Here is a 26,007-nt window from a genome sequence, read left to right as displayed (position 1 = left end):
AGAGCGGCCGGGGCTGGCCCTTGCCAGGAACCGTAGCTGAGGCAGCTTCGTGGTCATGTGACACGGGGAAGGGCGGACGTGAGGCTCACGCACAGGAACGGGGGCAGTGCGACGGCGATACGGGGACATCTTTGTTGAGGGCAAAGAGCGCCAACCGCAGGCAACAAAGCAAGGGCGGTGCAAGTTGGCTTCACGCTGAAACTTTATTGGAGTTGGTGATCTTCCAGACCCACGTGTTTACAAGGTAAATCTTCGGTAGCCACTTAATATGACTACTTTTCAGAACTATCTGCACCCAAATCTCTGTGGTGTGAGGCTTAATAATCTGTATATTTCGCCAATTCTGGTGGTGATCCACGCTCCAATTTTGATTTCTAGTCGAGCCCTCTAATTATTAGATGTCTTTCTTGAAAAACAGTGGCCCCTGCCCCGAGTGGCTCCTCCAATCCTTCAAGATGAGAATGCTGTTAAAAGAGAAGTTAGGACTCAAAGTAGTTAGCAGCCTTGTTTAGCTTTCGGAGAGCCCTCTCTGGATCTAAACCCCTAACTACTAACTTCGGGAAATTCAGTACCATACTCACCGACATTGGTACGGACTGAAGCCAAATCACGGAATATTTTATATGCCTGGATTTAAACAAACAGCCCAACAAGGACATACACATGAGTAGGGACTACTGTAGAATCTAAAGATATTCCAGAGATGTTACCATTCTTCAAAATAATCTGGAAAGCACTTTGAGAATTAATGTTCTTGGGACCCCTTCACAATACTGGCAAATCGTCCTTCCGTAAGAATAGATATAAATGTAAATAACACATCTGTTTAGTCTCATCCTGTCGCACTAGTTCTAGCCAATTCTTCATAAGTGTCCTTTTGGAGTTTTGATCCCAACAGAGTTTCAAGCTCAAATTTTCTCCCTCTTCCCAGTTCAGATACCTTCTCCTGAATTTTTTTTTTTTTTTTTTTTTAGTTCATGGCAAGATTATTTTTCCAGTCACCAAGTTTTAGTATATGTGCTGCCGAAGCGAGCACTCCAGTCACCAAGTTTTAAAACTCTGAAGCTCTGAAGTCATCTTTCATGGTCTCCCAAGCGCCCGCCCCCCGCTTCAGATTCCCTCATCTTAATACCAACTGTCCACTTTCTCTGTCCATTCTTTTCCCCCTGCTAGACCATTACCCATCATCTGGGCTGATGACCTTTTAACTGGCCTCCCCGTCTCTACAATCATTTTTCCCCTCTAATTCTTACTAGAGGCTGGCAAAGAACCTCATTTTACAAACTGTGACATCCCAAATTTGAAGCCCTAGGTTGAAAAGAAATTGATGATTTATAGTTCTCTACAATTCAGGAGTCCATAACAGCAATCCAGTAATTTTTAAAAACACTTGAAATTATGAAATAGCCTGGCAAGGGCAGTATATGAGACACTAGACCTTCTAGGTTACCATTTATATGATCATTTTCTTTTGTCAGAATCTTCACTGGCTCTTATACCAGCCAAGGAAGTACAAGTTCAACCTGGTATTTGAAAGTCTACCTAATATGGCCCTAACTCCTACTACTCCACTTTATTTACCACTGTTTGTGTATGTATGCGTATGTGATGTTTCCATATACAGAGAATACATATATTCCATATGTTATGTATCCCATGTATATTCTTATATTCTATGTATTCTTGACCACGAATTATTCTCTGAGATAGCTCCATGCTTTCCTAACTGCCTACCCTTATCCATGCTGTTCCTGACACCTGGAATGCTATCGTGCCTTTGACGACCTTTTGCTTCTTGGAATCTTAACTAGCCTTAAAGGACCACCTAAAATATTCCTTGTTTTGTAATTATTTCCTGAAGCCTCCAACTTTTGAATCACTATTTGTTGTTTCTTGTAACACTTATCACATTCTGTCCAGTATTATAATTAATCTATGTATTCGCCTTATTTTTTGTTCCGTGTTGAGACCACAGATGAAGTTCTGTGTTTGAGACCAAGGTCTGTGTCTCCCTCATCCGGATGTCTTCTGTGGAGCCAAATATCTTGAGCATCGTGTAGGTCTTGGGTATAAAGTGATAAGACCCATTTCCTGGTTTGGCTGACAAACTGTACTTCATGATAATTCCAAAGCAACAGTTCTACAAAGTCTTTGAGCAATGTCAGCATTTTTACCTTAGAGTCTGCAAACACCCCGAGAGAGAAGGTCATATTTATGTGAATGTTTAAGATTTAGTCTGGTTATACAAAATCATTTACTTTTTACTCCGTGTTTGGTTGTTTCTCACTTTCCAGTAGGCAGAGCTGGGAATAGGGTGAGGTGACCTAGGCACTGTTAATACCCTGCGAGTGCCCGGTCAGTAGGTTGCTAAGAATCCATTAGAGACTGATCACTATTTTCCTTCCAAACAGGCTTGTAAGTAGAGAGAGAACGGCCACTGTCATTCAATCCTCTACTTGCCAGCAGTAAAAATAAGTTCATTTAAATAAACATTTGGTTTTTTTTTTTGCTCAAAATGTTTTCAGTTTAGATTTCTGGTCCAGTAAAGAGAATACTCCTAAAATATGTATTTGAGCAAGAATTTTCTTTGTCTTAGAACTATTACTCAGGATTCCTGTTCATTCACCTTCTTCCTTTGATTATTTTGATGGCCATTTAACACAGCCTGAAAGTTCCTTACTTAACAAAATTTCATATTTTGCATATGAAAAGCATTCCTCTTTACTGTTTCTTTACATTTAAAATTTTACGAATATGTTTCCTTGAATGAGGAGTATTTGTATTATCAATGGGAAACATCAAAACGTATGACCCATAATTTCGGTAATCTATACATTTTCTTAACTGATTTGTAAAAAATTTTTAAACACCCTAATAGAAAACGAGCAAAGATATGATCAGGCCCTTCATAGGAAAACAAAAACAAGCACTAATAAAAAATACTAATAACAAAGCAAATATTCATTGAATGTGACAAATCACTGGTAGTGAGAAGAATAGAAATTAAAATGGGATAGGCAAAATTGTAAAATAACAGCAATATCCAGAATTGGTAAAAGCGTAAGGAGATGGGTGTTTGCATTGTTGATAGAGCTTGAAATTCTCACAACCTTCCTGGAGAACATTTTGTACATATATCAAAGACCAAGATTGTGGGAGTCCTTTGATTCTATAATTTTCCTTCTAGAGATTGATCCTGAGGAAGTAACAGTAAAATTGAAATGAAATACTTACAATAGGGGGTGCCTGGGTGGCTCAGTCAGTTGCGTGTCCAACTCTTGATTTCAGCTCAGGTCATGATCCCAAGGTCATGGGATGGAGCCCCACGTTGGACTCCACACTGAGCATGGAACCTGCTTGAGATTCTCTCTCTCTGTCTCTCTCCCTCTCTCCTTTTCCCCCCTCCCTCCTTCTGCCCCTCTCCCCTGCTTGTGTGCTCTCATTCACTCTCTCTCTAAAAATTAAAGAAAAAGGGGCGCCTGGGTGGCTCAGTCGGTTGAGCGTCCGACTTCAGCTCAGGTCACGATCTCGCGGTCCGCGAGTTCCAGCCCCATGTCAGGCCCTGGGCTGATGGCTCAGAGCCTGGAGCCTGCTTCCGATTCTGTGTCTCCCTCTCTCTCTGCCCCTCCCCCGTTCATGCTCTGTCTCTCTCTGTCTCAAAAATAAGTAAACATTAAAAAAATTAAAAAAAAAATAAAATAAAATAAAAATTAAAGAAAAAAAAGAAATATGTACAATATATTCATAATAAAACTAAATCAAGTGTCCACCAATTGGGGATTCATCGACTTATGTAGTAAAGCCATGCAATGGACTATGGTGTAAATAATGATTACTTCTTGTCTATTGATGTGAAAATATGTCCATAAAGTATTAAGTTAAAAAAAATCTGGTAACAAAATAGCATGTTTTTATCCCAATTTTGTTTAAAAACATATTTACAGGGAAAAACTCTGGAAGGGCATATACCTTATTTATCTTGGGTGAGCGTGGCGGGTTAGATCATGGCAATTTTTATATTCTTCATAAGTTTGCATCATGTGTTGTTTTAACAGAGAATATATATTATTTTTACAACTCAGAAAATTATCTCCATTTTGAAAAAAATAAGACCAGATATCATTTTTTCAATTTTATTTTTAGACAATACAATAAAATAATTTTTAACTATAATTACAGAAATATTAGTACATTACAACATTGTAATGTTGTCAGGATATAATAATATAAAATATTCAATATATTTTAAATATATTTCATTTGGTTATAGAGTAAACATTAAATTAAGTTTAGTTGCAGTAAGTTACATTTGCTGCATAGAAAAATCTTTGTGAGTTAAATTAGCACTGAAATTCAAATTTAGCATTATTGTAATACTTTCATAAATAAGTTAATAATGTTTACCTTGCAAAAAGAGAGACCTCTGAGAAATCCATTATTTTAGCACACTGTGAAATTCCAAAGTTGAAGCCCCAATTTTAAAAGAAACAAGGTATTTACATTTTATCTACAAAGGTAAGTCTGCATAACACTGTAAGCTACTCCTAGGCATCTGGAAAGCGAGGCAGGGGAGCTGCGTTGCAGTGGTCAGTCTCAGACGTGTGACATATGGCAGAGCAGCTGTTAATGGCTTCACTGGAATGTAAGGCTTTCATTCGTACAGCCTGTCTTTGTCAGAAGTTAAACACTGATAAGCGGCCAGAGGAGAGGAGGCTTGGCTAAGCGGAGGCCAGTCCTTTGGCTGTAGCACCAATTTAGGGCTTTTCCGGATTAGTAAAATTAGCCGACCTTCAGGGCGTTGGTGACCTGGGACTTCAAAGAGAGGGACAGATGGAGCTATAGCAGCCAGCGGTGCCAGGTAACTGCCCGCAGAATCTTCTCTTGGCTGTTTGCCTCCAGCACTTGTTCTAACATGGAGTGCTTTGGCAATCGCCTGGAGTGCTTGTGAAAATTCACATTTCTGGGCCTTGCCCCCTAGAGTTTCTGATTCTGTAGGTCTGCGATGCCCTAAAATGGGCATTCGTAGCAAGTTCCCAGATGCTGCTGATGCAGCTGGTCCAGGGACCACACTTTGAGAACTACTGGCTTACAGAGGGTTTGTGGACGTCAGTTAGCCCTCTATGCCATTATTGTACGATTGGGACCGTAGGGTATTTGTAGAGCAAAAAAGTCTTAATATGAGGTGAGTCTACGTAAACTAAGTACAATGCACTTTATAATGTTCAAATGTACAAATGTCTTGATGGCAGGCATGTGAGCAGTGAAGGATGGGAACCACAGTCACAGTGTGTGCTGTCCCCTGCGGTCACACCTTCGCTTAGCGACTGAGACAGAAGCAATGACCTGAATTTGAACATCAGCACCACCGAGGCCACCTGGGGGGATCAAGAAGCATCTTCAGAACTTTGCCTCAGGATACCTGGCCTCCGATCGATCAGAGTGTCACCATCAAGTACCAGTGGGTTTTAGAGTTTTGCAGACCTTTGTTTTCTTAACATTGTTCCTACCTGGCTTCTGCAATGCCTAAGAGAAGCTAGAAATCCTGGGCTTTCCCTGGGCAAAGATCTTATTTGTAAACCTTTACAGAGATCTACTGAATTATGCTGATGGCATATAACAACAGTGAAGGACAGTGACAAAGGAAGAAAAGGGGGGAAACAAACCCCAGCTCGGATATGTGGGAGTCTTAACGGCAGCAGTAGGTTCATTACCTCTTCTGGATTATCAGGTCCAAAGCAAGTCTCTTTTTCTCCCCCTTACTAGCTATAATTTAGCACCATGCCTGGGACATGGCTTGGTGCTGAATGAAATGCTTGTTCAGTTGAATTAAGTAACCTTGGGAATGTATCAACACACTGAAAAGCAAATTTTAAGACCTATATCTGCCAAACTATACAATTTGTACATTAAGATTTTTACACAACTCTTTCCACATGGTTGGTAAGAATATGTAATATAAAACACATTTTTTTTTTTTTTTTTTTTACAAAAAAAAGAATTAGAGAAATAGCCGGGGAATTAATCTGGAAATGCCCAGGTTAAATGGACTATGAATGGATCACAGCAAAGGAAAAATACCTGGAGCCCGATTAGCCAACAAATGTCTTAAGTTTTCTGACCATCTATAGGGATGGGGTTAAAGTGCACATTGAAGAAGTAGTGTCCTTGTTATTTGTGTGGGTGAGCTGGTAAAAAGGAAGTGAGATACATCGCAGAGTATGTGTATAACATCAGCCTATTAAAATTAATTCAGTAAGGGTAACCATGGGAACACAAGCAGGTCGTACTGCTGCAGTGAAATGAATTCAATGGAAAAACAGAAAAAGCTTTAAAAAAATATGAAACCCCCTTTTGGCCTTAGGGAAACCCCCTTTGGCCTTAGTCTTGGGTACCTTTGAAAGAGCCCTAGAATATCCATGAACCTTAGTTCGGTTCCGGTTTCCTCAGGCCTTAGGTTACTGAACGGGTCTGAAAGTACAGTACAATTCATGCGGCTCTATTACTCCACCTGCCCCCATCTCCTTCCTGTCCCAGGGGCTAAAGTTTTAGGGAGGGGTTGGTGGCACAATCTCAAAGCGATTTAGCCTCCCTGAGTCGCAAAGACTGGGCCAGAAGGGGGCAAATCCAGTTAACTTGTGGCATCAAACTTTATACACTCGCCATGGAGCTAGTGCACCGGATACAAATGGAAGATGATCTCAGTGGTATTTTTGGCCAAGTCTGCCTTGCCACGGGAAACTCTGCAGGATCGCATATTTAGATACCCGGATGGCAGAGCTGACGTAGAAGAAATGCTTTGTTGTGTGGGGAAACAAATAGAAACTTTGTAGTAAGTCATCACAGAACCACATTGTTTGGTTAGCGAAAACTTCCCAAATAAATGCATATTCTGCACCATTACTTGGTTATTTAGGACAAAAAAGAACAGTTCTGTTTTCTTCATTGTCTTCTCTTCATGCACACCCGACAGCGACTTATTATCTTTTCTAACTCCCCAGCTTTCATAGTTGATGGAATAGGTTTTCTGAAATAAAAGCAAAAAACAAAAAAAAAATCTCATCAATATAGATAAAAAGGGAATATTTGCTGGCTTTGAGGTTTGTTAATAACTATTGGAGCTTATCAAATTCTATTACAGGAGGTCTGTTGTTGCGACATTTTATAATGTTGTTGACATTTTATAATTTAGTTGTGTTTCAGCAGCAGTAAGGAAACCTAGGCTGCGATGCAAACTTACAAATCCTCTGTTTTGTAATAAAAACCACGCTTACCATTTAAATAGTCTATATTACTCATAAGTCTGCCAGTGCAGTAAGTTAACAGTAGCAGATCGGTTAGTGGTTTTGTTCGTCACTTGCTAAAAGTTTATATACAAATGTTAAATATGTTTGGTGGTGACAGAAATCACATTTTTGGGGTCTTTATTGGTGCAGTAGTACAAAGCCATGGCTATTTGTTCACTGTAGGACACTTGTCACTGCGAGTGCCAAGCTAAACTGGATTTTGTTGGCATGAGATCTTTCCGATGTTCATCATCAACACCCAGGTAACGAAAATCTAACAGGGCAACCTCTGAATAGGTCTGTGATTGAGTCATCAGGTTAAACTTGACTTTGAATAGTTACCTGAACATTCTTTTGGGGTTTAATGAAGCCAACCAGAAACTGTAGGAATTTGAATAGTAGTTGCACGTTCCTCTTCCATGACATTCTATAAATGGACTGGCTCGGAATTCTTCCAGACAGGACCCGGGGGATGCCAGAGCCTGACCTGCGCCCTCAGAACCTGCACTTGTGAACTGTCAAGGTAAAAATCTCTGAATAAGAATTCTGTGCATGGCGTTCAAGTTTTCAATGCTCTACTCTTGGGGGGGGGGTAATAGACAATAAGAAAAGAAAACAGCATGAACTAAACTTCTTATGCTTCGTTACCCAGATTTGCTAATACTCTAGCTACCTTCCAAGTTGAGGAACAGTCATCAAAAAGAAAGCAAAAGCTATTTATTCTGCCTGGAATGCACCTTTTCCTCAGCTAGCTTGTTCTCAGAGTTCAGGGATCTGCTTAAATATAATCTGAAGAAGGCTTTCCTTGACGTTGTCCCTTTCACAATCTCTCTCCTTATCTTTCCTTATTTCCCTTATAGTACTGATCACCCTCTGAACTCGTCACTATGTTTTCAGTAAAGAAGGGGGGATAATGGATCCTAAGTGATGCTACACAAAATATGAATAACCACCCACCACATATGTGCAGCTAGCATAGTCACTGATGGTCAGTCCATAGATTTCTTCATTTAGCACTTAGATCTGGGGAATCTCTTTAAAAGCCTTTTTCTCTTAGTTCCCGTCTTCGTAGGAATGTCAAAGGGGCACAGTGTAAGGCAATAAGATTTTGGAGCAGACAGACTCAGGTTCAGATCCTAGCTTTACCACTTACTAGTTGTGAGACCTTGGGGAAATTACTTCGTTCTTATTTATAAAACTGCAGATAATAGAAACTACCTTTAGGGTTTCCATAAGGATTACAGAAGATCTATCTATATAAAACAGCTGCCAGGTAAAAATATAGGCATTCCATTACTAATATGGTATTACTCTTCACCTAAATGTCTTATTTAGAATTTGTGGATGAAGTCATTTTTTTTAATGCTCCCTTATTTACAAAAAAACCCCAACTTGCTTTAAAAAAAAAAGTATCTTTCTAGATTTTCAAGCAAATGTCCATGGCACGCTGTGTCCATTGACATCAGGCGGCTTCATTCCCCGGCGGCCGCCTTTCACCCAGTCCAACGTAAGATTCTAGGGGCAATCTTTACTATGACTTTGCTGTTCTTTCCTCCTTACCATGATAAAAGAGAATCCTTTCCAGAGAGAAATCCAGCCATGAGGACAGGAGGGAATGTCAGTGGTTTGGCTGTGGATAGCTATGGCCATCGCAGGACCTTCACAGACGGTGCATCTGTAACACGAAATGAAGAATGTGGCATCCCCGCTCTCACGCACTGCGATGTACTTGCTGCCCTACGTTCCGTTACAAGTGAAGTGACTGACCTGGTCCCATCACAAAGCTAAGGGATTAGATTTTTACCTGCTAATATAAGGCTCCAGGGCCCTGCCAGTAATTGGAGCCATGTCCATTGGCATCCGAGCTGGTGTTGACAGCCAGTATGAATAATCATTTCGAGATGCAAAATTGCATACGTCATTGATGTTACAGAACAAGAATGGCATTGTGGTAAATCGCTGCAGGCAGCTGCCAAGAGTTCCTGATGAAACATTAGACTGAGTATCACTGTCAGTAAATTAAAATCATTTTGAGTATCCTTGCTAGCTAGAGGCTGATTAAAACAACCTATGGCAAAAATGAGAAAGGCAACACAAAAGAGTTACTTGCAGAATGTGTTATTTGCAAAGTTTTAACAGTGACAGAAATCAAAGATCCAATAAGCAAACACATCTTCCTTCTCCCACCCTTAAAACTTCCTGGGACCCTTTCTAATGAGCCTAGCACTTGAGGACTGGTAGAGGTCTGTTGGAAAAATGTCTTTTACTTCAAAATATTCCCAGTTCTTCCTACGTGTATAATAGCAAATAACTAGACAAAGCTTGAGAACAGATGCTACTTGTAAGACTCAGAAGCAAACGTGATTTCAGTGAAAATTGTTTGCATTCAACAGGACGAGCTAGATCAACGTTTCACAAGCAAGGCTCCTTCCAGGGCTTCACGTTTCCAGAATGAAAATTAGACGTTAGGCCTGTGTTGTCTTATTCACTGTCTTCAAGGAGTGCTGTCAGGCACTCAGGGTTGTTTACACTTAGCTTCAGAGAGAAGTACCCCATGCTATGAAAATTGACCATCTGTATATGGAAGAAAATGACTGAAAACAAGGACTGGGACATTACCCAGGTCTTGTCCGTGGGCTTGTTCATTTCCTTGTACAAAAAGAAGAGAGAACCCACTATAGAGCGGCTGTGTGCCTTCTGGGCAGGAAGGGATGGCTGTGGTCTGACTGTGCCTGGTGAAGATGAAGCCTCTCATGGTTGTTGCAGTTGTGGGTGGTCCAATGTCTCCAGGTTTGCCCTTCAAGCCTGGCAGTCCATCCAAACCTGGGGGTCCTTTAACAAACATGGTATACATGTTGCAATACAAACAAAACCTCAAACTCATTTTCCGGAGGTACTGATTTAAATGTTTATGTATATCTGTTAAGCCCCTCTGTAAAGGAGTCCTAAAAAAGAGGGGCTTACAAAATGGCCAAACAGTATTAAATGTCCACTAGTTTATCACACGATGCCTTATAAATATTTGTGTATATTGCATGATGAGTTTTTGAGATCAGGTCTTTTTTTCCCCTCCCCCAATTTTTTTAATGTTCATTTATTTTTGAGAGAGAGAGACAGACAGAGAGAGAGAGAACAAGTGGAGCAGGGGCAGAGAGAGAGGGAGACACAGAATCACAAGCAGCCTCCAGGCTCTGAGCTGTCAGCACAGAGCCCGACGTAGGGCTCAAACCCATGAACCGTGAGATCATGACCTGAGCCAAAGTTGGACACTCAACCAACTGAGCTACCCAGGCGTCCCAAGATCAGGTCTTTTTTATCTTTGCATTCTGCGGTGTCCAGCACGGTGGCCTGCATCTGATAGGTCTTAGGTACATTTTTTTTTTCGGTACCAATGAATGTATTCTACAATGTGGGTAAATAAGTTAAATCAAATATCTATATTTTGGAAGTCTATTCAAGGAGGTACTTTTGATAAAGTCACTAAACATTCATGGACAATATTGAAAGTTCTTTTTAAAAGTTGCAAACTTCAAGGAAGTTTTTAATTAGTAAGGCAAATAGAATGGAAAAGACTGTGTTAAGGGTTAGTTTTTAAAATTTATATGAGCTTAAGGCAAAGTAAGTAATTTGTATACTTTTTTTCCCCTCTGCACTTAGAGTAAGGCACATTTGTCACTTTCTATTATTATTTTTTTGGTAATCTCTCCACCCATTGTGGGGATCAAACTCACGACCTCGAGATCAAGAGTCGCATGCTCTTCTGACTGAGCCAGCTAGGTGCCCCAACTTGTCACTTTCTAAGTAAGTACTGGAGAAGTATCCTTTCCCTCCGTCGTCGTGTTCTTTACTCTCCCTTTCTTCATCAAATAGCTATTATTGATGATACTGGCACCTGCTTCCATCCCCGCTTTGCCCCTGATCCATTTCCACTCTACCCTAAGCTCTACCCAACCCACCTTGGGTCCTAAAGAAATACAGAGAGGGTTGGATTTGGGGCCCACGAGTCAAGGGAGGATTGTTGTTTCCCACAAACAACCATGCTATGGTGCCAGGCAGCACCCCAGTATAGTCTCTGCTCGGAAGTCCATGCTGCTCATGAGGATTGGTTAAAGCCCAAGATTATATTTTTTTCCAGTCTCCCCACCATCCCTGTCTTGTCCGGGAGCCTTGGTTTGTTCTTTGAAGTTAAAAAGAAGCCATATCTAAATCTGTCTATGTCTCATGTCTTACTGGAGTAGTCCAAAAGCGTATGTTTTTAATATATCCAGATAGAGAAGATACACATTCTTTACTTTTCCCCACATCTGTCCTCATTCCCAGAGAGCTATAATTGGCCACAAGCAAACGATGCCTTGAGGTCCCTGCACAGGAATTTTGATTAGGTGAGTATGACAGAAATTAAGGTGAGCTGCTGTACAACTATGCACGATCAACGATATTCTGCATTTCTGAGCGAGAGGCCGGGCTCTTGGCTTATACCTGTGTTACTTAACTCTTAGATCCTTATCCTTCTTTTAAATGTTTATTTATTTTGAGAGTGAGAGTGAGAGCATGAACAGGAAAGGGGCAGAGAGAGAGAGAGAATCTCAAGCAGGCCCTGCACTGTAAGTGCAGAGCCCGGCGTGAGTCTTGAACTCAACTGTGAGATCATGACCTGAGCCGAAATCAAGAGTCAGACACTTAACTGACTGAGCCACCCAGGCGCCCTTACTTGTCAGCAAGTTTAAATCCTTGAGGGGTATAGCATCACACAGGTTCTGTGGCCAGTGGCTTTAGCAGGAAGGTTGCTTTGGAATTTGGCATAAGCCATGCCACTGTTTCCAGGATGCCTCTGGTTTTATTGGGTTTGCCACGAGGAGTCACTGTGCTTTGCTTTGTGCACATAAGCACGTCTCTTGCCCTGATAGCATTCAGTCGCGTCTCCAGCATAAACACCTTCAATTTTAAGAACCGTGTGCTCCCTCTGGTTCCAGAGACCCTGCTTACAGCCAGCAAAAATGGCCTTGGACCACAGCCTTCCAGACCTATTTGTCATTTTAGGAGTCCTGTTACCAGCGGGCCCCACTTATTTGCCTTTTAAGTTCAGCAACAGGACCTTCCTTCACCTCCACTAGACTAATTGGAGAGGGCCTTCTTCAGGATACACATGAATTGTTCAGCCATGTGGTATTCAAGAATGGTATAGCTTAAAGATGGCTTTTCCTAGGGGCGCCTGGGTGGCTCAGTCAGGTAGGCTTCTGACTTTGGCTCAGGTCATCATCTCATGGTTCGTGAGTTCGAGCCCCGCATCGGGCTCTGTGCTGACAGCTCGGCGCCTGGAGCCTGTTTTGGATTCTGTGTCTCCCTCTCTCTCTGCCCCTCCCCTGCTCACACATATACTCTCTCTCTCAAAAATAAATAAACATTAAAAAAATTAAAAAGAAAGATGGCTTTCCTAGATAAAGATACTAAGTTGTTCTTCTATTCATATCAAGATAGTATTTTTTATAACTATGTACTTACATGTTACTTCTCTAGATACTATTAAATAGTACTCCTATAAATAATTAAAAACAGTATTGGCCTTTCCAAAAATAGAATTAGTGCTTTATGAGGTCTATTTGTCCTCAGACTAAAAATTTGGTGGACACTTGCCCAGTTGAGAGATAGGAAGGATGGTGTATTCCAATAATTCTTGGTTTTTCATCTTCTTCCAAATGAACGTTTTGTCCCTGGCTTTTAATGCAAACGACAAAACTGAAAGACGTGGATGACTCTTACAGTCACATATTTAAAGGCGACTTCTCTGGATATTGAAACAGCAGTCAGTGAAGAGAAGGAATAGAAGAAGCCAGCCATTCGTTTACCTTGCTCTCCTTTACAGCCTTTGTTGCCTTTTTCTCCAATTGGCCCAGGAGTTCCCGGCCTTCCATCCTTGCCTGGTTTGCCTCTTGGCCCACAGGGTCCTACGCAAAAAACCAACACTGTGTTGAATGGTTCATACAGGAAAAAACAGGGGTGGCCAGTCATCCCAGATATGTGGGACTTCTCCAGTTTCGGCAACGAAAGTCTTACACGCTGAGCCACGGACAAACTCGGACAGTTGGTCATCCAACTTGTTACATCCTACTTCTCAGGGGGGAAAAAGAACCCTCAAGAACGGACTAGAAACATAGGAGACAACAATGGTTTAAAATTGTGCTGCCATTTTGCTTCACCCTCTTCCAGAATTTGCTATGCCCTTGTACTGATCAACGTAATAAGTCATGTCTCTTTTATATCACAGAAGCAATTCAGGCAACCTTAGAACATAACAATTCCATTCAGAAGTCTATTACAGTATGCTAACCCTATACAGAGGGGTTAGTTCAATTTCCATACACCAGTACTTTGATAAGATTTCATAAGATTAAGCATATATTTGCATTTACTACTCTTCCAAATGCTCTCCAAAGTGTGAGAAAACTACACACGCATAGAACTCAGGTTTATTCAGGTAATCGTTTTCAAATAAGAGCTCTAAGACCAATGGTTGTCACAGAAGATAGAATTAATACTTGATCTTAATGAAAAAAAAAAAAACCCGTAAGTGCCTAAAGTGTATTTGCTTAAGCTTATACACTGCACAATAGGTTTCAATAGAGTCAATATTTCCAATAGACTCTATAGTGCTTGCTTCCAAAGCGCTTTGTAGGTATTTTGGTTCAACCACTTGCTCGTAATCCATGTCAATACAGTCAGTTCCACACCTAGGATTCCTGGTGGCCCCGGTGGCCCAGGCTCTCCTTGCATCCCTGGTTCTCCAACAGGTCCAGGTGGCCCTGGGCTTCCCGGAAGGGAGATGATCTTAACTGTGCCAGGGTCTCCACGTATACCTATTGACATGAGCAGAGGAAAACGATGGGTTCACTGATGAGCTACCCTTTCTTCATGAAGAGCAATACTAAGGAGAATAATATTTACCGGGTGGTCCTTTTGGCCCAATTTGCCCTGGAGGTCCAACTGGTCCCAGAAATCCTGGATTACCCTTCTCCCCTTATAAAAAAAAAAAAAAAAGGCAATGTGATTCCATGTAGAACAGTGGGTTTCCCAGCTCTTGAGGTTTATGATCAACTGTAAGGACAGACAGTGGGAGTTAGGACTGGAGGTGATGGGGCTCTGTGACAATGGCTACAACTTCTGGCATTTTATTTGGACCCAATCAATCATGCTTAATGTCTATTTAAAAATATATTCTAGAAGTAGGCATTAAGATTTTGTATCTTAGTATTGAAGGGGAAGAGTTCATAAAGTTCACTGTTTCCGTTCAGAAACGAATTTAATATTTAAGGTAAAGTATGAAGTGACATTAAACCTATTTTAGTGCTTACATCAATTGTCACAGTTATCTACTTTCTTAGCTTATTTCTCTAGCTTTATTAAGAGCCCATTAGTTATATTAGGGATTCTCATGAACACATATGGAATTCATGTAACTATCATGTAAACTATCATGTAAACTATCAAAATGGTATGATTTCTCTCCCAGTCTTTGACATGAATAAAAGTTTACAAAGAATCACTGATTTGGAGAAATACTTTTTTTTTAATCTTTATTTATTTTTGAGAGACAGAGTGCAAGCAGGGGAGGAGCAGAGAGAGGGGGAGACACAGGCTCCAGGCTCCGAGCTGTCAGCACAGAGCCTGACGCGGGGCTCGAACCCATGAACCGTGAGATCATGACCCGAGCCGAAGTCGGATGCTCGGTGTCCCTGGGGAAATACTCTTTTTAAAAATCATGAAATAATATAGGCATTACGTCTGATTTCTTAGAAAGACTTTAATACTAAAGATGGTATTTATGGAAGCAATACAATCAAATAGATTATCAAAAGTTAACTGGAAACTACACTCTAAATTATCCACTTGGTATCAGAACCTCAGGAAGATGTCCATATTTATTTAAACACATCAGAAAAAGCCTGTTTTTCCTTTTGAGGATTAAAAATTTTCATGTTCCGAAATCTAAGAAAAATGGAGTATGTTTCATGGAACACATTTCAAAAGAACGCATTTTTTGACTCTCCCCTCTAAATAGCTCTAAATATTTCACCAGGACGTTTCTTTCTTTAGTGGGGCCCTTGTATAATTTTTCCAATCTTAGATATTCCTGTTCTGGGAGGTGGGGAGTGACAGGTGGGACACATGGTGCCCAGGCTGCCCTGTTCGCACCCCCCCCCCCCCGTGTTCACCCTCCCCCACCATGTCTACTGGGACTCCTTGGAATCATCTGCTTTGATTTATTCTTAACGAATTTGCTCCTTGGAGAGTCAGTGGTTGAAAGTACCGAACAGGCTAGGCTCTCTTGGAACTCCACCTTGTCCTCCCTTGGACCCGGAAAAGGTTTACCTTTGTGAAAGTGTGGCTTTGTTCCTTTTGGCTACACTCACTACTTACTGTATAGTCTGTGATAATAGATTCCCTACTGTACAGAAGCAGTGACAAAGGATTTAATCAGTGAAGACAACAAATATAATATCCAAAGCCTTATTTAAGGTCATAGCATCCTTATGGAAGATTTGAGAAATATTTTCTGAAACCTGACATTTAGATTTTTGTGCATGAAAATTTTACACTTACGACCCCCCGGATTATATTTCTCTTCTGATTATCATGCATGTGCCAAAAAACCAAATACTTAAATCTCACGCAGAACACTTTACTTACCCTCCCCCATTAACAGTTTGGTAAATATTTGTTTCGATTTTCAGCTTTTTAACATTATAACACACACACAAGTGAAAATAAGCAACTTCAAAGCAATAGCATTGATATTGATGTAGTTCCCCATCCCCAACCCAACACACATCGGTATTCTCCCCAACATACATCAGTATTTCAGCGGTCACCACTTTAAACTGTTTATTTTTTAGTTTTTCTACAGTTTCCATCCTTAAGGCGTGAATTTAGTGTTTAAGACCCCTGGGGCTGGGTTCTGGTGGTCTTCCTTCTTTACTCATAACCAAGGTCCTATTTGCACCCTGTCTGTGATGACTGGAGGAGTTCAGTAAACATTTGTGTGCCCTAAAATATAAATCACAATCATCGTCTTTGTATCCAAAGAGTAGTGCACAAAAACAGTACCTTTTACCCCTGGAAATCCATGGAATCCCGGATCACCTCTGAGCCCTGGCAGACCTGGGGCACCTGGTGCTCCCTATAGTTCAGATAAAAGGGAGCAGTACCAAAGACAAAATTTTAAAAATCACAATTGTCACTGTAGTCCTTTTTTTCTTTTTAAGCAAATAGGATATAATACGTTGGGTCAGAATGAACTGAGGTCCACAGATACCATTTTTACCTTCCAATCCAATCCTCCTATAGTTCCTCTGCCACCTAGATCTCTCCTGAGGACTATCATTTTCTTTTTCTTTTTTAAAAAAATTTTTAAGTTTATTTATTTGAGAGAGGGGGAGAGCATGCACACAAGTTGGGGAGGGGGAGAGAGAGAGAGAGAGAGAGAGAGAGAGAGAGAGAATCCCAAGCAGGCTGTGCACTGTCAGTTCAGTGCGGGGCTTAATCTCATGAACCATGACATCATGACCTGAGCCGAAACCGAGTCGGACGCTTAACCGACTGAGTCACCCAGGTGCCCCGGGACTATCATTTTCAATAACACAGAAGCAAAAACTGCCCTCACGGTCAAGAGCAAGCACAACTTCTGGGTGTTAATGTCTGTTGTAGGAGTGTGGAATACAACTTAATATTCTGTATCCTACATGGACCTGACCAGTATCTGGAGACCTTTCGGGAAGAGCAGGCACTGGATTGCCAGAATGAAAATTGTAATTTTTGTTTGTAATTTTTGCAAAGACAACAGAGCCCATATTGAATTATAGCACCCACCATCATTGAAACTAAGTTGGCAGAGTTATAAATTACTCCCGGCCCGAGTGGTGGTGGAAGTAAGGTGTCCAGGGATTGGGACCATGAAAGGGTTATCCGGGACACTTTGACATGCACTTTTGGCAAGGATGCAGGTGATCTGCCCAGGAGACGCTCCCTCCTTGGGCTCATACTTGCCCTTGTAGCCATGGAATGCTCAAGCAAGGCCACAGGAGAAGGGGCAAGGGATCAGAGCTTCAGAAAGGAGCTACATGTCAGAACATAAGTGACATCTATTACACTGTCCATATGAATGGAAACAGTACTATTACTTGAAAACAAGGAACTGAAGGTCATTAAAAATGCCAAGAACAAAACTGGCCTCTAAACCAAATGTCTTTAGAGCAAGAAGACCAAAGAAGGAAAAATCCTGTACCTTGGATCGGGTGGTGTCAGGTGCAAAAAGGCAGGAGAGAAAATGGAACCACCTGGTCAAGGACTCTCAGGCTCCTGAGTCTGGCCTGTTGTCCAGAAGCAGAGGTAATCGGGGAGGAGGGGCAGATGCCAGGCCCCGCCCTCGGGTGAGGAGGGCACAGCTCCATGCAAGGAGAGGATTGTTAAGGGCACAGAGCCAGTTTAGGCATCCATCGAGAAGAATTATATTTCTTTATTTTTTTTAGTTTTTTTAAATTTTATTTTAGAGAGTACTTGTGTAAGCAGGGGAGAGGAGCAGAGGGGCAGGGTGGGAGACAGAGACAGAGAGAGAGAGGGAGAGAGAGAACCGTAAGTAGGCTCCATGCTCCGAGCCTGACGCCAGGCTCAATCTCACAAACTTGGGATCATGACCTGAGCCGAAACCAGGAGCTGGACATTCAACTGACTGAGCCACCCAGGTGCTCCAAGAAGAATTATCTTTCCAGTGCAAATGTAGAAGCCCTGACTGACCTTGAAAGCACCAGAGGACTTAAGAGAGATCGCATTTCCAAACAATACATTCCACAGCCCAGTGTCCTTGGAAGGACTTTCTCTGTGATTTTAGGATCAGTGTTTGCCACTTTCAGAGAATCATGGAAAACATGAGAGAGATCTAAGACTGGGCAAATGTCTCATTTAAAAAAAAAAAGTTTTAAAAAGGTAGACGCTGGAAACCGAATACCAAGAGAACTTAAGAGAACTTCCCATGATTCCTCACATGCCATCATGCTAAATAAAGTACCTCATTGCCCATCACTGATGAAAACATAGAGCAGCTATGACATAACTCTGAATTCCTCATCAATCTCCAAGAATTTGATGTAAACAGGGGGAAGACAGGTTTCTCAAATATGCTGCCAAGAAGAAAGTGAGGGAAGATGGCCCAGGTGTTGGGTGAGAGACTGAATTTAGAGAACTTCATAGTCTGGGAGCATGAGCCTAGATGAACACAATGACAGCTATAAAAAAGAAATTTGAAAGTTCTGCATTTAAGTCACAAACAGACAAGAGCTGGAAGTAATGGAGAAAACTTGGAAGTCCTTCATAAGGAAAAGCGTGTGCATACACACACACACACACACACACACACACACGCTCTGGTTGACCAGAAGCTGACTGTGCAGTGACAATGTGGTGATGTGGCAGCCAGATAGCCCAAGGTCGGATTATAAAATGGTGTTCCAGATGGTGAGAGTCTTCCCTCCTTTAGCCACTCTGTGGGGGGTACTGAGTTCTTACTCCCAGGGGGTGTTTGTCTCAGGGGCTGTGTTCTAAAAAAATTTTTTTAATCCTTATTTATTTTTGAGACAGAGACAGAGAGAGAGGGAGAGAATGAGCGGGGGAGGGGCAGAGAGGAGGACACGGAATCCAAAGCAGGCTCCAGGCCGCGACGCGGGGCTCGAACTCATAAGCGGTGAGCTCGTGACCTGAGCTGAGGTTGGATGCTTAACCAACTAAGCCACCCAGGTGCCCCTCAGGGGCTGTGTTTTTAAGGAAGATGTTGACCAACTGTGATATATTCAGAATAGAGGCAGGGTTGACAAAGGGTTAAACTGAATTTGCAAAACGCAGGTATTTATCAGGGGAGAAAATGCTGAGAAGGAAGTGGCAGCTATTTAGAAACCCTGGAAGTTCCATCAAGGGGAAAAAGTAAATAGACATTCACTGATAACTTTCAAAGTATATTAATACAGAAAAATGATATTGTCCTCTAGAGTGATCCCAAACTGTTAGGTGTTTTAAGAGTCCATTACTGAAATTGTTCAGAGTCTAAACAAGAAAAGGTCAGGAATGACATGGAAAAGGGTCCCCCACAAACCAAACTTCTAGAGGCCAAATCTGTCCAACCCTTAGGATTCTTTGAACCCCCTGGACTCTGCCCTTGGGTGCTCAGAAGCATCACACATGGGCATTTTTTTGTTGCCTCTGGGGACATCTGATCCTGGCAATTCATGTAGAAGAATATAAGAAGTCAAAATAATTTCCCACACTTACCGGCTGACCCGGCGGCCCCTCGTCTCCTACAGTTCCAGGCGGACCTCTAGGGCCAGGCTCGCCCAGAAGCCCCTTGTCTCCTTTCAAGCCTCTCACGTGACTCCCTGGAGGTCCCGGAGGACCAGGGTCACCTGCATTTACGGAGAGCCGGTCAGTATTGGGCAGTGGGGGCACCTGGCAGGTTCTGTCGGCAGGTTTTTTTTTTTTAATTAAAAAAAAATTTTTTTTGATGTTTATTTATTTATTTATTTATTTTTTGATGTTTATTTATTTTTGAGAGAGAAAGAGAGAGACAGAGTGTGAGCAGGGGAGGGGAAGAGAGAGAGAGAGAGACACAGAATCCAAAGCAGGCTCCAGGCTCCAAGCTGTCAGCACAGAGCCTGACGTGGGGCTTGAACTCACGAACCGTGAGATCATGACCTGAGCGGAAGTCAGAAGCCTAACCGACTGAGCCACCCAGGCGCCCCGCTGTTGGCAGGTTTTTGGATGACGGGCACGGCCTGCACCCAGTGTGACCCCGCACATGCTTTCTGTTGTGGAGCGTTGATGGGCTTGTGGTGAAGACAGAATGAGATAAGGCCAGGGAAGTGCTGGCCGAAGGCAGGGGCTGTTTGTCCTTGGTGAAGGTCTGCCAGACAGGGTCTGTGCCTAGCCTGGTACTCGATCCATAAGAGCAACTCAGTAAATCTTGGTGATGGGATGCATCTCTCTCTTTTAGGCTTATTAATTTGGTGTGCTCGCTTCAGCAGCACGTATACTAAAAATGGGCTTATTTATTTGGTAATTACTAATTTTCAAACAGATCCCCTCTGTCCCCATCACACCAATAGCCGTGGTGAGCACCAGGTGATGTACGAGAGCGTTGACTCACTATATTGTACCCTTGAAACTAAGATTACACTGTATGTTCACTAACTGGAATTTTTTTTAATGTTCATTTGTTTTTTAGAGAAAGAGAGAGCCTGTGCAAGCAGAGGAGGGGCAGAGAGAGAGGAGGACAGAGGATCTGAAGCAGGTTCCCAGCTGATAGCAGAGAGCCTGATGCGGGGCTCAAACTCATGAACCGTGAGATCATGACCTGAGCCAAAGTCAGGCGCCCCAGCTAACTGGAATTTAAATAAAAAGTTCAAAAAAGAACCTGGGTTTCCTCTGAAGCCTGGTGGACCTCGATCTCCTTTCTGGCCAGGGATGACTGCGCCAGGAAAACCCGGTGGTCCTGGGAGTCCTGTCACGCCGGTGGGTCCCCACGGCCCGGCATCTCCCACTATCCCTTTCCTGCCGGGGAGGCCGGGTAAGCCTGGGGCTCCCCTGTCTCCTTTGGCTCCTGCAAAGGAAAAGGTTTGGTAAGTTTCCGTAATGGCCTTCTACTTGGAGTTACAGTTTGGGGTTACCTGTAGTAACGCAGATGCTGTGCTTAAAAGGCATTAAGATTCGCAATATAGTTTTTGAAAGAGGCTGGTAAAAGAAATACAGGTCTATAAGAAACTGAGTCGAGACTAATTTCTGCCTTAGTTCAGTCTTTTGATTTTGTCAAAGTCACCTCACTATTCTATGTGTCAGTTTCTCTTTTGTTCTTTTTTCTTTTTCTTTTTCTTTTTTTTTTGAGAGAGAGAGAGGGAAAGAATTTTAAGCTGTCTCCATGCCCAGCAAGGAGACGGATGTGGAGCTCGATCTCGTGACCTGGGGATCATGACCTGAGGCAAAATCAAGAGTCAGAGACCTAACTGACTGAGCCACCCAGGTGCCCCAGTTTTTCTTATTTTAAACACCTAATGTAGCTCAGTCTTTAAAGATCAAGTGAGATAATATACAGATGGAAAAGTGTAGTGTAACTCTGAAGTGTTGTGTCACTATCTGCTTCAATTAATATTATCTGATGAACTTTAATTACAATGACATTGAATAGAGAGAACGTTCAGAGCTAAACTTCCTGGCATTGATGTGTGTATCTGAAGAGTCACACAGCTAAACCCAGACAAAGGAACAACAAAGTTGCAATCCCTCTTCTCTCCTTTCTTCTCCCCCATAACACACACAAACACTAGTCTGGAAGGGAAGGCGGTGGCTGGGGGTTTGGAATTACCAATGAGGATTCCCAAAAAGTCACCACTTAATTACTAATATTCTTCACCTTGGAGAACCTTCAAGAAAATTGGGCTTTGACGTTCATGAATGGGAAACGTATGAACTGCAAATAATCACTCCCTCCTCTTTTTTCTCTCTGTGTTATTCTAGAAATAGTGAACGGCACACAAGTAGGGGACAGGAAGAAGAAGGATGAGGCTGCTGGCACAGGGAAGGGCTTGGGACGTTATCGTGCAGGAAGGCAGAGTGATGATGAAAATAAAATGGATGAATATTAAAATACTGAATATCTAGCCTTTGTCTATCCTGTTCTTTAGCTTTTTTTTTTTTTATACTTGTAATTTGTGTTTTTCAAAGAAAGTGGTTAGATGGCTTCAGCTCACTTGAAGCTCTGAAATGCTGGGTATTTGTACAACAGAGTCTGGCAGTGGTCGGAGACCCCAAGATGTGGTCTTAGGTTGTATGGTCCATGCCCATAAAGATGCTTCCTTGTCTCACGGTATGATTTCATTTTAGCATTTGGGAGTCTCAATGAAGTCTTCTCCATATTTAGTTATCCTAGAGGGACTGAGGCACATAATCACCTACTTACATAATTGGGCTAGTTGTTATTTTTTTAAGGCTTTTTGACTTAAGGTATGATTATTTTATATTAAATTTTATTTCCAAACAAATGCCAAAGTATTCTCACTCCAAATGGTTAAACTTTGAGCTTAGCCTAGGAAAATGAACGGAAACTCTCCCTTTGGCCGTAATTGTAAAACCTGATCTGTGAACGAGACCTGGAGAAGCCTCCATGCTCGTGGAGGAAGGTGGGGTCCAGGAAGTGTGAGGACACTGAGCTCAACCAGAGAGACCGTGACACCACCAAGAAACAAATGGAAAAGTGCAGCTCTTGTAGACTTTCACAGTTGAGCTCACAGGTGGAGAGGCAGTTCCTGCCCCTCTGAGCTTCTCAGTAGGACCCAGCTACTCCCTGCTGGTTCCCGCGAGCATCGCTACCCAGAGGTCCTCAATAGGAAGAACACTTTTTGCTAATCAAATACTCCTGTCCGCAGGACCCACATCTGTGAAGGGTCCATAGAAGATGCAAATGATCTAATATTTCTTCTGGCAAATTTCTCCACAAAATGGAAAAAGTTTGAAGAAGCTGCTTATCTTGTAAAACACTGCCATGAGAAATCCGGACTCAGAGTCTGTCAACCTAAAATCTTGTATATACTTTGAATGACATGTTCTGCAAACTGCCATGTTTGGCATTGAGAGAGTTACTGGTAGCCAGCCCTTAATAAAAAATAGTCTGAACCACAAGCTGGCCCTGGGGTGGGAATCAGACCCATGAAGATAACAAGGTGGGAAAGAATTCGTGTCATCACTGCATGTTATTCCCACCCCGCCGCCCCCTGCTCAGAATAGCAGAGAGGGGTGCTCACAGAGAGGGGGTGCTCATGGACAAGCCAGCAATTCCCCCTACACCCTTTTAGGAGGTGATACATTTAAACCATGCCAACAGCCACAACCAAGGACTACATAGGAAGTCTTCTGATTTTTTAAAGACTTTCGATGGAAAGAAATTCCAAAGTTGGATCACAGTTTCTGATTCATTCACTTTGCAATGGTGGTCATAATTTTTAAGCATCTTGAATACTAAGAATGTAAACATCTTATATTACCACTGGGACTTCTTTAATTCAATATGTTAAGTTTATTTTATATACCAGGCGATTTTGATTAGATTCTGTCCTTGAAATCTAGATCACCAGGGTCGGGGCGGGGGGTGGGGGGCGGTGAAGCACTGCTCACCTGGGACTCCAGGGCTCCCTCTGGGGCCTGGAACTGCTTCCAGCAAACCTGAAAGAGAGGAGTTTGGTACCTGAGTGTTTTATATGTGGTTAATTTCATATATTCTGCTTGGTCAGTTTCACTGTGGCGACAGAAGGAAGTTTAATCACCACACACCCAGAACACATTAAAGATCATCGATTCCATTGGAGAAGTATCTCTAGAGCAGTGAAGGATTACAATGGCACTGACCATTCAAGGCACAATGAAACCAGTGGACCCAAGCTCATGAGCAACGTGTACCTGTTTCTCCCTTTTCTCCTGCTGGGCCAGGGATTCCATCACGTCCCTGGTTGCCTCTCATCCCCATTGGTCCGGGAGGTCCTGGAAATCCTGGAGGTCCTGAGAAAAGAAATGCCATTCGAAGAGAGGGCATACTTCCTGGCAATGGCCTGATGTGAACACTGGATATGTAGAATTCGATTCGATTAAAGGTGCTCCTTCCCCCCACCCCCCAGAACTGTAGTTATGTGATGCTCCATTCACAGTGAAAACTATGAACAGATTTATACTACCATGAAGATCATCACTTCAGAAGGTGGAGGCTGGCAGATCTTTGAATTAGATAGGTATCAATACCTAACCTCATTTTTTTTTTTTTTTTTTTTTTGGTCTGGGGACTGAGTAACTGGGAGCTAATTTCTAAGGAGCAGCAGATAGGTATGCAAAGATTCCAGCCTGAGGAGAAAATATGCCTCTGTCCTGAAGGGGAAATAGACAAAGTACAAAAATGGAACCTGGAGGGCCTTTTACTCCTGGAGGACCGGGGAAGCCTTTAATGCCTTTTAACCCCAAATCACCATCAGGGCCTGGCTTTCCTATAAATAAAGAGAGAAGAGAAGGGAAAAAAAGAATAGCACAAGGTAAATGGTTACAACAATGGCAGAAATGGTCCTTTTTTATAGTCACCTGTGCCTCACACTGGCCTTCAGGCCCTTCGCCAGAGAAGCAGAGCAGAGATGTGTCGAATCACTTTCAAACGTGTTTGTGCACCAGCCACACGGGCCACTCAGCATCTGATTTATGACTTTCACTGGGAGTTAACAGCAAATCCACTGAACCTTTCCGTATTTGAAAAGACGGTTTAAATGTTATCTTTCAGTAAGCTGCAACCCAGTAGCCTGGTGGTTGTTTTTAATAAAATAAAACAAAAACTTAAACTCAAATTTATAGGAAAATGAGAAAGAAAGCCAACGCTCAACCTGAAACCATGCCAGAAAAAAAAAATCACAACAGTGTTTGCCCCCAAACTCACGCTGAAGTCCTTAACCCCAGAACCTCCGGAGATCACTGTATTTGGAGACTGGGTCTTTAAAAAAAGCTATTAAGTTAAAACAAGGTCACTAGGGTGGGGCCTGATCCAATATGACCAGTGTCCTCACAAGAGGCATTGATTAGGACGCAGACACGCAGGGAAGGAAGATCATGTGAAGACACGGCAGGAAGTTGCCCAACTCAGGAGAGAGGCCTCAGAAGAAAAAACCATCCGTGCTGACATCCTGAGCTCAGACTCCAGACTCCAGGACTGTGAAAAAATAAATTTCTGCTGTTTAAGTGCCCTGTCTGTGTTTTGTTATGGAAGCCCTAGAAAAGTAATACGAATATGCGGTTGGGCAATGAACTAACATTTAAAAAATTTTTTTTCAAGTTTATTTATGAGAGAGAGAGAGTGGGGGAGGGACAGAGAGAGAGGGAGACACAGAATCCGACGCAGGCCCCAGGCTCCGGGCTGTCAGCACAGAGCAGGACGCGGGGCTCGGACCCACAAACGATGAGATCACGACTTGAGCCGAAGGGGGACACTTAACCTACTAAGCCACCCATGCGTCCCAATGAACTAACATTTTGTGTCTCTAGGCTGAATTCTTTGAGACAGAACTTAAGTTTTATGGACAGGATCAGGTTTTTAGATGTCAGTCCATCCAACTGGCTGATCGGGGCTCCTCCTGATTGATTTCCCGTTCCTCAGAGTCTAAGAATTTGATGATCAAAGTTGAATAAAAGCAATCATAGTACAAACACCTAAATAGCTTTCAATTTACGCAGCTGATTCTAGGAGGTGAGGGCTATGCTGAGTGCCCCGCTTCCGGCTTTCCGAGCTGTAAAGCCAACGCTCACCTGGGTGACCAGGACTTCCGGGGTTTCCAGGGGCTCCCTCAGGTCCAGCAGGCCCCGAATGTCCAGGTGCTCCAGGTACCCCTCTTTCTCCTTTCCTTCCCATGTCACCTGGAAATCCTGGATCTCCCTTAAAGTCAGCCAAACACCTTTAGAATTCTCATATAGGCAGGATATGTGATCAGAATTGAGTATGGACTCTGCTAGCATTTAGTTAGTGACTTAGTTACTGAGTTAACGATTCCTATTAAATGTCTGCTGATGCAGGCACTGTGACAGGGGCCGGGGACAGGATGGCTACGGGATTTGCTGGAACCAGTGCAAAATGCAAAGGCAGGACGCTTAAATGGCAGGAACAGGGATAAGCAAT

General features: G+C 42.5%; 1 protein-coding gene and 1 long non-coding RNA gene across 5 annotated transcripts in view; one reads left to right on the top strand and one right to left on the bottom strand.

Moving 5' to 3' along the window:
- The first annotated feature begins 12 nt into the window (after positions 1 to 12).
- Positions 13 to 20,577, top strand: LOC122241036. Of its 4 annotated transcripts, XR_006220957.1 has the most exons (6): positions 13 to 244; positions 5,250 to 5,458; positions 7,742 to 7,806; positions 11,604 to 11,665; positions 19,628 to 19,745; positions 20,545 to 20,577. It is a non-coding gene; the product is annotated as an uncharacterized LOC122241036 (long non-coding RNA). The 4 variants fall into 4 exon arrangements; XR_006220959.1 differs by lacking the exons at positions 19,628 to 19,745; positions 20,545 to 20,577 and adding an exon at positions 13,178 to 14,820; XR_006220958.1 differs by lacking the exons at positions 19,628 to 19,745; positions 20,545 to 20,577 and adding an exon at positions 13,147 to 14,820.
- Positions 6,936 to 26,007, bottom strand: part of COL4A3 (collagen type IV alpha 3 chain) — a 132,537-nt gene continuing 113,465 nt past the window's right edge. The window contains exons 38-52 of the mRNA XM_042995517.1: positions 25,641 to 25,767; positions 24,260 to 24,340; positions 23,766 to 23,864; positions 23,484 to 23,531; positions 20,734 to 20,919; positions 19,596 to 19,726; positions 16,386 to 16,458; positions 14,226 to 14,297; positions 14,012 to 14,137; positions 13,130 to 13,228; positions 9,903 to 10,115; positions 9,088 to 9,265; positions 8,844 to 8,958; positions 7,626 to 7,798; positions 6,936 to 7,024 (exon numbers count right to left, since the gene is read on the bottom strand). Coding sequence (XP_042851451.1) covers positions 6,940 to 7,024; positions 7,626 to 7,798; positions 8,844 to 8,958; positions 9,088 to 9,265; positions 9,903 to 10,115; positions 13,130 to 13,228; positions 14,012 to 14,137; positions 14,226 to 14,297; positions 16,386 to 16,458; positions 19,596 to 19,726; positions 20,734 to 20,919; positions 23,484 to 23,531; positions 23,766 to 23,864; positions 24,260 to 24,340; positions 25,641 to 25,767 — 1,806 coding nt within the window. The 3' untranslated portion in view covers positions 6,936 to 6,939. The remainder of the gene's footprint in view (positions 7,025 to 7,625; positions 7,799 to 8,843; positions 8,959 to 9,087; positions 9,266 to 9,902; positions 10,116 to 13,129; positions 13,229 to 14,011; positions 14,138 to 14,225; positions 14,298 to 16,385; positions 16,459 to 19,595; positions 19,727 to 20,733; positions 20,920 to 23,483; positions 23,532 to 23,765; positions 23,865 to 24,259; positions 24,341 to 25,640; positions 25,768 to 26,007) is intronic.

This window comes from Panthera tigris, chromosome C1 (genome assembly GCF_018350195.1).
Source record: "Panthera tigris isolate Pti1 chromosome C1, P.tigris_Pti1_mat1.1, whole genome shotgun sequence".
Lineage (NCBI taxonomy): Eukaryota > Metazoa > Chordata > Mammalia > Carnivora > Felidae > Panthera > Panthera tigris.
Note: the sequence above shows the minus strand (reverse complement) of the source record. Positions and strands in the feature narration are given on the sequence as shown.